Source organism: Copadichromis virginalis, linkage group LG1, assembly GCF_057382275.1.
Source record: "Copadichromis virginalis isolate Kocher_CV1m ecotype Utaka linkage group LG1, C_Virginalis_male_GT1.1, whole genome shotgun sequence".
Taxonomy (NCBI): Eukaryota; Metazoa; Chordata; class Actinopteri; order Cichliformes; family Cichlidae; genus Copadichromis; species Copadichromis virginalis.
This window is the reverse complement of record NC_140618.1, coordinates 27,597,018-27,608,695: the sequence shown is the minus strand read 5'-3', so window position 1 is coordinate 27,608,695 and position 11,678 is coordinate 27,597,018. Positions and strand designations below refer to the sequence as shown.

The 11,678-nt window shown below is 43.0% G+C and overlaps 1 protein-coding gene across 5 annotated transcripts; it reads right to left on the bottom strand.

Annotated features, from left to right (window-relative positions):
• Positions 1 to 323: 323 nt before the first annotated feature.
• On the bottom strand, positions 324 to 10,387 carry marchf7 (membrane-associated ring finger (C3HC4) 7). 5 transcript variants are annotated; one of them, XM_085457218.1, is made up of 11 exons: positions 10,170 to 10,387; positions 8,236 to 8,450; positions 6,040 to 6,183; positions 5,721 to 5,892; positions 5,309 to 5,500; positions 4,065 to 5,196; positions 3,701 to 3,870; positions 2,431 to 2,534; positions 1,923 to 2,027; positions 1,162 to 1,210; positions 324 to 1,025 (listed from the first exon to the last, which is right to left on the bottom strand). In XM_085457218.1, the coding sequence occupies exons 2-11, from the start codon at positions 8,425 to 8,427 to the stop codon at positions 934 to 936; spliced, it is 2,352 nt and encodes a 783-aa protein (XP_085313344.1). In that variant the 5' UTR covers positions 8,428 to 8,450; positions 10,170 to 10,387; the 3' UTR covers positions 324 to 933. The 5 variants fall into 5 exon arrangements, with proteins under 5 accessions (XP_085313344.1, XP_085313365.1, XP_085313359.1 ...); XM_085457239.1 differs by lacking the exon at positions 10,170 to 10,387 and adding an exon at positions 9,975 to 10,134; XM_085457233.1 differs by lacking the exon at positions 10,170 to 10,387 and adding an exon at positions 9,743 to 9,965.
• Between the last annotated feature and the right edge of the window lie 1,291 nt (positions 10,388 to 11,678).

Genomic DNA, 11,678 nt, shown 5'->3' with positions numbered 1-11,678 from the left:
GAGCTTTAAACATGTAGTTATGAATTATGGCCAAAAGATCTTTTTAAAATAAAACACTTGGAAAGTCAAAGCATGCTGCCATTTGTCACTAAATTCCCAAACATGGCAGATATGAAAACACTCATTTAAGGGTGATCCCATACGAGCAGTGTGTGCAGTTGTATGCTGCAATTTACCACTAGCTGTGATAACAGAGAAGCTTTGCTGTAAGTGACCCTCATCTAGAAGTCTGCCAGGATCCAACGTCCCTGCACTTCACCTGCAACACAGCTACCAAAAAAAAAAAAAAGTTTCTCATGCTTGATAGTAAAGAGGACTGAAAGTAAGGAAGTGTGCAATTATTCTTTATTCCCAAAATTAGAAGCATTAAACGAGATGTGTACATACACAAAGAAATTATGATACACCATTGACAAACTGTCCTTGCCTTGTACGCCCCCCCCTTCTCTATTTTTAACATATTCCTAACTGGGAAACAAAAATAATCAGAGAAAAACACAAAAGAATATTTTTTATTATTATTATTGTTATTTTTTCCCCCCAAAAGCTCGCACTCGCCATCACACCAAGTACATATCACTTGTTACCACAGTCCCATTCTATTTCTGCTTTTTCATCTCAACATTAAAGCACTTGTGGTATAACAATTTGAAAAAAGAGAAAAGAAAAAAAACTTGCATTTTAATTGAATTATAACTGAATTAAAGTGCACTCTCAGGGAAACAAATATAGTGGTATTAACCTAAATATTTTGTACTAATTCATTCCAAGTTTGCATATCTGCAGAAAAGTCGACATGTTCTGTGCACTTGGCATCTGTAGCCGCTGTTGCATTTCAGATGTCAAAGCCTGTGTGAAACCTGGTGAGCCCCCTGGAATGAGAAGCCCTGTAACTGCAGATCGTCTGACCTACTTTTATTCTTTCCCACATATTTAGTACTCCTCTTCGAGATCGTCATCCAGGTCCGAAAACTCGATGGACGGTCTGTTGTCTCGCACCTCCTCGTCACTTTCTCCATGGGGAACTGCAATCCACAGACATCAAGTCAAATTATGTAGCCACAAAAGATCCCTCATGCATTTGTCAACACAAAGCTGGTAGCTTTAGACAAAAACAATCAGACAAAAGCTTGTTTGCGACAAAAGGGAAGAGCAACATACTTTCAAGATTGTCCATGTGTTCATGAAGAATTCTCACCAGGTTGAATAACTAGGTGAGAAAGGGAAGATGCGTCTCTTTTCAAGATTTCAAGTTAGCCACAATTCATCGCTTCAACATTTTTGAAATTGTGCAAGTGTTTTTGCTCAACTGCGCACAGCGAATGGGCAAACTCAATGTGCTGCTCAAATTCAAGAAAACATTTGTGAACCCTGTGAACTTTCATTGGTTATCTGGATGGCCATCAAAAGATAACTGAGGAGTGGGTATCATGTAAAAGATCACATCAAATATTACATTCATTATCAAAATGTGGAAAAGACTTAAGACACATTTATGTGTCTTCTTTTTTTTTAAGTTCATAGTAACATCTAATTAGCTTCTCCCATAGTCTAGCCAAAGCCGTTATACGCACAGATGGAATAAATGTTAAACTCGGCATCACTATGTTTGGCCCATCACAACAAATGCTCATCCTAACTGAAGCACAGTGAAGGCAGAGTCTTGTTTTGGGACTGCTTCTGTGAATCAGGGACCAGATGCTTTAAAAATCATTGTGTGAGATTAGTCTGGATGAATTTGTGTTTGTCTGTGACTGACTCAGATGACAGCAGCATGTTTTCTTTGATTAAAATCACAGCAGAAATCCTCACAGGTTCATAAGCATTTTCTTATAGCTGTGCTCTAACATAATTGGACAATAAATGAGTCTTTCAGCGTTCAAGCTAATAAACACCACAGGTGAATTTGTTCGGTTTCTCACCCCAGCTGTATCGACCGCTCCGAGGACATCTGAGAACCTTTGCTCACAGAAATGTAGCAGGACCACTAGGTAGAGACCGCTACTGATGAACTCGTCATATTCAGACTGCAGAGCATGAAAAACACTTGTAAGGGCGTTTTCCCAGCATACTGAAATAGGTAAACCCAAGAGCAGCTTCAATGCTGCTTGTCTGTGTTTAATCCAACATAGTTCAACTTTGTTCAGATCCAACTGCAGCAAACATAACAGAGGAATCACTTCAATTACACCAGCACTCATTGTGCTTTGTGGGTTTTTTGTTTGTTTTTTTAAACTCGGTACAATGACATGTTTTAAATCCACTCAAATTAAAAAGGGCAGAGAACCCCTTGATTATGTTATTAATACATTTGCATAATTAATTAAAACAGTCACAGTAAATGAAAACTGCTTCTTTATTCATTTTAATTAGAGCTTTTGGGTTTGGAAATTCTGATTTTTTTCCTCCAAGTGAGGTGAAATAACTCACTTGCACATGCGTCCTGTACAGCTCCTGAATGTCAAAGTTATCGATGTTCAAACGCAGCTTCTCCTTACAGAGTTCACACGTTGTGATGCCTTCGAGGTTTGCACCTGAGCAGGAAGGAAAAAACAAAAGAAAAGACAGAAAGTAGTAATTATGAGACACTTTATTCATAAAAGTCAAAGGAGCTTGCAAAGAAAAGCGTCTGGACTTCTTTAAGTTGCTTGAAGACGTTTCACCTCTCATCCGAGAAGCTTCTTCAGTTCTAAGGTCAAATGGTGGAGAGTCCCAGATTTAAACCTAGTGAGAGAAACCCCCCCACAGAGGGATAAAAGGACCCCCTGATGATCCTCTAATCGCCTGAGCCAAGGTGTGAAACTGGGTGTGGGTCCCAATCAGCCAGAGTTTCGGCTACATAGGGATGATAGCCGGTGTATCAGAGAAACTCAGGAGAGTTTTCTCCAAGCATGACATCCCGGTGCATTTCAGACCCAGCAACACGCTCAGACAGAAACTGGTTCACCCGAAAGACAAAACGCCAAAACACAAACTTAACAATGTGGTGTATGCTGTACAGTGCAGCGAGGAATGCTCAGACCTCTACATTGGTGAGACCAAACAGCCACTTCACAGGCGCATGGCACAACACAGAAGAGCCACCTCCACAGGACAAGACTCAGCAGTCCATCTGCATATTAAGGATAAAGGACACTCTTTCGAGGATGCCAATGTTCACATTTTGGACAGAGAGGACAGATGGTTTGAAAGAGGAGTGAAAGAAGCCATCTATGTCCACTGTGAGTGACCATCTTTGAACAGAGGCGGGGGTTTACGACACCAACTCTCTGCCATCTATAATCCAGTTTTGAGATCCCTTCCCAGACGCCTTAACGCCCACTTACATCCTGGGCCATCTGACCTCAGGAATTCGCATGATAAGGTGGGGCCAGGTTTCACAATGAACACACCCGAAACTCTGGCTGATCGGGACCCACACCCAGTTTCACACCTTGGCTCAGGCGATTAGAGGATCATCAGGGGGTCCTTTGTCCCTCTGTGGGGGGAAACTCCCACTAGGTTTATATCTGGGACTCTCCACCATTTGACCTTAGAACTGAAGAAGCTTCTCGGATGAGAGGTGAAACGTCTTCAAGCAACTTAAAGAAGTCCAGACGCTTTTCTTTGCAAGCTCCTTTGACTACGATGACCTGGATGACTGAGAACCTTCACAGATTTATTCATAAAAGCTGCAACCATATGAGAAGCCTGTGATTACCTGAGCCAATTTTGGAGAGAAGCCACCTCTTGATGCATTCCTGGTGGACATATTGCAGACTGCCCGTACAGCGGCACGGCTGAATCAGAGGGTTTGATGAAGATTCCTCCCCCATCTGGCAGATTCGGCACAGATCACCTTCTTCCTCGTCAGAATCCTCCAGCAACAGTCTAAACAGGAAATAGGGCGTTCAGATCTACTCGATACAATGTATAACTTAATTTTTTCTGTTTTACATAGTGAATTAATTAGCACAGAGCTGCTGATAAACACCTTGAGAAAATAGAGCTGTGTTAAAGATCTGACACTGATCACTACAAAATAAGTGAGATCAGTCATGCGCAGACAGATCAAAAGCCATTACCTTTCTTTGATCTTGCGCAGCTTCTCTTGATCCCTACTGGAAATGTTCTTCTCTTTCTGGTCGTCAGACTGGCTCTCAGCCCCACCCAGAGGACCGACAGAAACTGAAATGTTTTCATACACCCTGACTCTACGGCGTGGTGAAATTTCAACTGAGGCATCTTCGAGTTCAGGTAATGTTTCATTCTCGATTGTATAAGTACGCCCAGCACCAAAGGCCTCTAAACCAACTGCTCCTTCCTCTTCTTCATTCTCTTCTTCATCCTCTTCATTATCATCGTCTCCATCATCCTGTGAGGTTTTAAGCTCAAGATCATCCCACCTTCTCAGTAAACGCTGAGGCCGTCTGTAACCTTCTTCTGAGGCCACGGTCGACTGCGTGCTTTCATCCCTGGCATGCCTTCTGAGGCGAGAGAGGAGAGGAGGACAGCGGCCTCGGAAGGAGGAAGAAAGCCAGGAGGAGCCGCTGCCGCCTCCATTGCTGACACCAGGCTCTCTCCACGACGCCATTCGTGGTCGAGGCAGGCCACTGTGATAGTCACTGCAATTGCTTTCCTGGATAGAGCTGAGATCTGCTCTGTTTTTCCTGAGGCTACCCATGATTGACCTTCCAGTATCAGGGTCCACACTAGACATCCTGGTTCCTTCATCGCTGTCCACGGACTCCCCACCAGTTGACGGGCTGTCGTCATCAACTGAACGAACACTGGAAGATCCGCTTGAAGAGTCCTGGCTGGAGCGTCGTGAAAAGAGACGGGACAAAAGGCGGCGTGTAGAGCGACGGCTCTCCGGTTCAGCGCCTTCAGGGATCGGCCTCGGCAGCGTAGGCTCTGGTCTGGGCACGGGAGTGGCATACCAGGGGGCGTTGGAGGAATAAGAGGTGGTGGTATGAGAGGAGGATTCGGGCCTTTCCGTTTGTTCCTGAGATGAGTTGAGGGTTGATGAGCCATTCGAAAAACGGGTTGCGCTTCTGTTCCTGAAGTTATGCACCTGAGGAGAAGTCCCGTGAGAAGAGGAGAAGTGGTGATTCAAGTGGGAGCTTTCTCGAGTAGAAGAAGACGATGAGGGAGAGTAGGAAGTTTCTTTAGGACGAGCTCCCTGTGCATATGTGGAGGTCACCCGGTCTGTGTGATCTGAAACAAGGGTAAAGAAAAGAGTAGTGTGTGTAAGACTGGCGCCAAGTCGACAGGGTATTATGTGTTCAAATTATCCAAAAAAAAGAAAAGAAAGAAAAACGAAGCCTACATAATGAGGAAACTAATCCAGGCGTCCTAACTCTTCTTTCTCCCAAACCTGAGAGACTGGGCTCATTCTTTGTCTCTTGGTCTCTTCTGGACAATAAAGGATTGGAAGATGAAGAGGATGATGACGATGATGACCGTGAGAGTAATCGGCATGAGCTCCACGAAGAATCAAGAGAGTCATTTGGTTTTTCTCCTATACATTTTAAGAAAGAGGGTATACAAATGTTCCAAATCAAATTAATGCTGATGGGAAGTAGAATTTAATCAATTCTCCCTGAATGCAACGTTTCTTTCATTTCACATTTGTTTTTCCTATTCGCCATCATGATGCTAGGTTCTTTTTTTACTTCATAGCCTTTGTATTACTTTCAGCTGGTAATGAGGAAACAGCACCGTGAACTGCTATAACGTACCTCTGCCACTGCTAAGCCCATTACTGGAGTAGGTGGATCCTGTAACTGAACTGCTGGCCATTCTTGAGTAAATTCCTCTGTTGGTGCTTGACAGTTTGGCCCTTTTAGAGTCACCATCGTCAACGGCATTCAACATACCCGAGCGCATCCCAAACCTCGCCTCAGAGTCAGTCTGGAAATAATGAAGGCAAACATCAGAGAATAAAATACTTCAATAGCATTCACCAGTCCTCTACCTTGCAGTCTTTCAGAAAATACATTTAACCAGGCTGCTTTTTTGTGCCTGCTGTTAGAAAATGGCACAGAACATCATCAGTACCAGTTTGCTCCTGCTGCTGAGAGAGGAATCGGCCCACTGGCAATCATGCGATCTGCTGGACGATGTCAGAGAGGGCAACTTCCAGCTACTGGAGCGACTGTCAGAGTTACTGTAGTCTCTTGTCGAGCTCAGGAGACGAGAACTCTTTGAAAGGAGACAAGGTAAATAACTTTAGCATTAGTTAGACCATTGTCTGCGCATTGTTTTGATGAGTGGTTCGCAACTTGTGCTCTAGCAGCACAAACATATATACACATGTGTATACATATGTGTTTTATCTAAAGGTTAATCCCTGATTTAGATATTGGTGGGAAATCTATGTCAAAACCATAAACCCCTTCTAACTCTACACCGCAACCTTCCATCCCATTTAGCTGTGTTGGCAGTGTTGACCCTACGTTTAGTCGAATGTTTTAACCGATACATGATACTATAAATTTTTAGACTTAAGTTGTAACGGCCGCCGTTTTCTTTGTGAGTATTTATTACACGGCGTGCTGCGGGGAAAAGCCTGTTCTACCGTTTTTGTCTAAGGTTTATTTTTTAGCACCTGACGGCTCTTTTTTGCTTCTCATCCGTAAATACTCTGCATACTCTTTCACGTGATTCCGTTTATTTTGAAGAGTCTCAACAGGATCTTGAGCTTTATTGTGAAAGGGAGTCTTGATGCATGCTCAATCATCCAGGTAAGTAAATCTCCAAAAGTTGATTCTGTTCATCTGGACGTCCAGATGTAATTTTCCACATAAGGTTTATGTGGAAAATAAACAAGCGGACACGCAATGGTTTTACCGTCGTTGTTGCTAAAAACAGGCGCTTGTCCATCTGTAGTGTGGTCATATTAAATATAAGAGAAAGAGAGATCTTTAAGAAATTATAGCCACTACAGTGACCATCAAAACTGTGAAAAAATATTGCCGTAAACAGTTTATTTTGTGACACCACAAAACAAACGATAGCGTAAAATGAAACGATAGATGTTTTTATATTGTCATCCGATACATATCATATCGAACAGCCCTATGTGGAAGGTTGTGGCATAAGGTTAAAAGAGGTTTCTGGTTACATCGCAAGTTATGATGCAATTTCCTGTAGAAGTCTAAATCAGACATAAGAAACTTAGTGCTAAACTGAAAAGGAAGACAAACGTGAGCAGACCTACAAGTCAACAGCCTGCCTTTAGATATCTCATACAGGAAGGACAATGACTCAAGTAGTTTGAAGTGACAGGCCAAAAAAAGAAAATGAGAATGTATTCATGTCCGCTTTAATACCCTTTTTAAAAAAAATTTAACAATCTTTCTTTAGGCTAACAAAACATGTTCATGTGTCTTAGGTTGGAAGAAGAACTTGTGCAGATTTAAGTGAATGTTAACTGAAATGATTGCTTATCTCGCTTCATGAGCAATAACATTAACATACACAAGGTAGTTTGTAGGGTGAAAGCACCAAGAGTCCCTTGAAAAAAGAAAAAAAAACAAAACAACAAAAGCTAGACACAGCCAGAGCCAATAGTAACACTCTCTTTTGAGATGGTCTTTGATGAGCATTGGGACTGAAATACGCACATCATGTGTCAAGGAATCTAGGCTACCCTATAAAAAGACCTCCAGAGTGTCTCCTGTTGCACTACTGTTAAACATAGTTTGGATCATGCACTAAAGGGAACCTGTGAGAAAAAGAGCTGACTTGAATGCCATGGAATACGCTAGAAAGGCAGCTCACTAGAGCCCCAGGTAGTAGAGGAGAGAGTAGGGAGGCAGATTTTAGGAGCAGCTGCTGTTGTAACCGATCGTTGTATCCAATTTTAAACCAGCAGCTTTCCCGCTGAAATTTCACCCAATTGGGATAAAATGGTGACATTTAACTGCTGTATTCAAAGAAAAAAAATAATAACACACACACACACACACACACACACACACACACACACACACACACACACAGAGAGAGAGAGAAGTACTTCATAGGGTAAAAGCTGCTGACTCCCTAAGTGCACCAAACCATGAGAGCAAAATACAACCGATAACGTAATCACCCCTCACTTAGCAATCAAGAATTCAGGTTCTTTCTTTAACTTAGCACTTGGCTGTACATATTGTAAGCAAAAGGTCTGGAAGGGGGTGTGCATGGCGTAAAATGAAGTGTACGATTCCCTGCATTAGCCATTTTTTGCTGTGCCATCAGCCTACCTACCTGTTTGTCGACATCTGCCTTGTAAGACGATGACGCCCTTGGGAAGCGGTCATTATTCAGCACCGTTTCCCTGCTGTATAGTCTACTGGAGCCCAGCGATGAGGATGGGACTGTTGAATGCGCAGGACTGGATATGTAGGACGACCTTGAGCTGGACAGACAAAACGGAAGCCTGCGAGACCTCGAGTCCATTGTGGATTGCCTTGAAAATAAAGCTGACGGGGGGGAAGAGAGAGATATTGTTGCTGTAATACCACAGATGTCTTTTCAATGTTAACTTCCTTTCACAAGTGCCTATTATTCCACCTAAACACAAGACAGGACATGAAGTCCACACCTCTCAGCACAAACTTTTAAAGGGCCTGCAACTTCAATCTGTTAAGCAACCATGCTGTGCCGGGTGGTGTTGCAAGACCTCTGATTTGTTGATGGAGCACATGTGACAGTGTGTCTGTAAACACTAAAAACTTACCACCCAGCCACTTCCTGGTCTTGGTATCAAAGACACAGTGCCTATCTTAAGGACTGTGAACTCTGTTACAGGAACATGATACTACCAAGGAGCCAATTCAGCACTGTGAGCTGAGCCTCTAAGCAAACAAGATGCTCTGCAACACTTATAAGACACTCATTTATTATTAAACACCATTACAACAGCAGCACAGTGAGCACAGCCAAATAAACTGTATTACTCTTACATTTTTTAACGCAACTTTCAGCACCAGCTGAACTCTAGATGTACCAGCCGACCTAAAAACAGAGTCGAGCCTTCATGGCATAAACTTGTACAGTATGAGTTACTTCCTGGTATTGACACTGAGATTAGCTACAGCACCTGTGGTCACAGATAGTACAGCCAGCCAGCAGCCTGTCAGGTCCGAAATGAAGGGCAGTAAATCAGGCCAGAAGACAAAAACATTGAAACCAAAACACAGCACTGAAACCTGTTAAACAGATTAATTAGTAAAACTCCCACTGAAATCCCCAAAACAGTCCAAAATAAATATGAAGCCTAAAAGCAGAAACATTGGAACTTTCTGCAAATTTTGCACAACAACGACAAAAAAAAGCGTGAAGGTGCATCCTATTAAAAGGCAATGCAGTTTAGCTGGATTTCCCCCCAATCTGTCTTTAATACGTTTGCATAAGCAAGGCCCTCGCTTTATTTATGGCTAACTTATCTGCAGGTTACGTTTTTGGACAAATGGGGAACTAGCATAATGAGGACCTGAAACCCCAACACCCGTCGACAAAACCTCATTAGTCACCACAACCCTACCAAAGAATTTAAACAATCGTGTGGCTGCACAGACTCGGCAGCGGCCTGTGTTTTCGAGATGAGCCATGACTAACCCCGACTGCTTGACGTCTTGCTTTGTTGAATTTATCAAGGAACGCCCTCCTCGCCACCAAAACCCTTAATCCATCTAATAGTTAGCCGTCTGACAGCCGTTTAGCTTTAGCTGTGCGATAGGTAGCATTCAAACTTTCATGAATTTCCGTTAACCTGCGCTTGCCGCGTATTTCCATTTACGCTGGATGCTCGGAACTCCGCGTCGCTAATTGTCTTCACCAACTTATTACATTCCGCTGCACTTGCACGACAAACGACGTTAGCAGTTTAACCAACACCCGGGTTAAAAGGGATGTCACTTTCCGTGTTTACATTAGCAGGTTAGCTGTCGCTGGCTATTTACAAATCTTGTTTATCTCGCTAGCAGTCGTTCAGACTCGGTTACCGAGCAGTTCAGCTGCTGTTTTCCGACGACTCAGCAGACAGCCCTGTTAGCTTCGAAGCTAGCTGCTTAGCTCCCCCATAACCCCCACTTCACGACAGTCACTCGCTTCTTCTTTTCTGCTTCTTCTTCTTCCCTCTTTTTACGTTTTAAACGCCAGGTTGCGTCAGCTAAATTCCCAAAACATTCCCACCTCACCTTTAGTTTCAAGCTTGCTTTTCGCACAACAGGAGCGATGGCGTCTGCTGTCGACGCAGACTGTTAAGTGACTTTACCGTGACCCGGAGGGAGTGGTCTGACTGAAAGGTTGTTTTTAGGTGGTTGTTGGAGCATCCACCTGCATCCACCCCCTTTTTTTCTGCCACCTCTGAGCCAGCTACAATTGTGCGGCCTGAGAAGAACACAAGAGTATTTATGGCACTAATTAAATCAAACCTGGTGCGACTTTGTAACGTCAAAAGTATCCAGGCAGAGCCGAACAACACCCCCGTGTGGCCGACAATTCAGTCCTGTTTTTAATGTTTTAGTGCTCAGACTGATGTAACGACTTCTCTCTACTTATAATGAGATTTACTTCACTAAAGCAGACTGCTTAAAATCTGTTTACAGTTACTTTACAAATTAAGACGCACATAGAAAAAAATAGAAATGAATTAATAAATAAATGATTAAAGACAGTACACCATTGTTTATGACATCCATACAAATCAATCAGTAATGTTAAAATGCTGTTAAAGCACTAATACCGCTGTAAAAAAAGTTTCAACTAGGGATCATTCAGCAGTTATGACTGATGAGCACTTTAGCCTTTAATATTTAATGCTGCTGACTTAACTCATGATTTCTTCTGCTTGTAATTAAGTGTTTTTGCATCAATTATGTTTCCATCTCCATTTCACGTCTGAGACAAGGCAGGGTCAAGAAAAAATGAACAATATTTCAGATCTCCATATCATACAAGTTTTTAACATCCTTTCAGATTCATCTCAGAAATGACGGAAATGTATGTTTCTTGGTCCACACAGAGTGGTCCACAGTGACAAAGCAAAAACAAAGTGCTTTCACTGGGGAAAGTTCTAAGGAGCAATCCTAGTTCCAGCTTGTTGAATTGTTTGATTAATATGCAAATATGGATGGTATCAATACCAACGCTGGTATTTGTATTGGACCATACTGGCGTGATAGGATCGATGCTTTGTTTCATCCAGGGGCGTAATTTCCAGATCCAGCCAATATCGGACTGATACCAAAATTTGGAGTATTGCACAACACTATTGTTCGAGCCCATTCTCCTAAACTAATAAGCCACGAAGCAGACAGACAATGGGAGGCATGGTTGCAAGAAAACTTTGGCTTATTTTTAAGTGAGGGTGGCAAGGTTGCTGGAGAAATATTTAGACTGGGCATAAGTCTGGGGCAGATGGAGCAGGGAAAGGGGGGTGGGGGTAGGGGGGAGCTAGGCACAGCAGAGTAAAGAGAGTACAGAAAGTTAAGTCTATCTGGGGGAAGCAGAGCTGAGTGTTGGTGTGCTGTGTTTGTTCCAGTGACAGAGGAGCTTTGGCGCAGACAAGAAGTGGAGAGCAGGGGTTGGAGATGAAGCGGGCAGAATCGCAGGGCAGATGGAGGAAAAGGGATTTTCAGAAGTGCACGTGACACAACCAGTTTGGATGGAGCGTGTCAGTGTACAGGGATAAGCAGGTCTCTTCA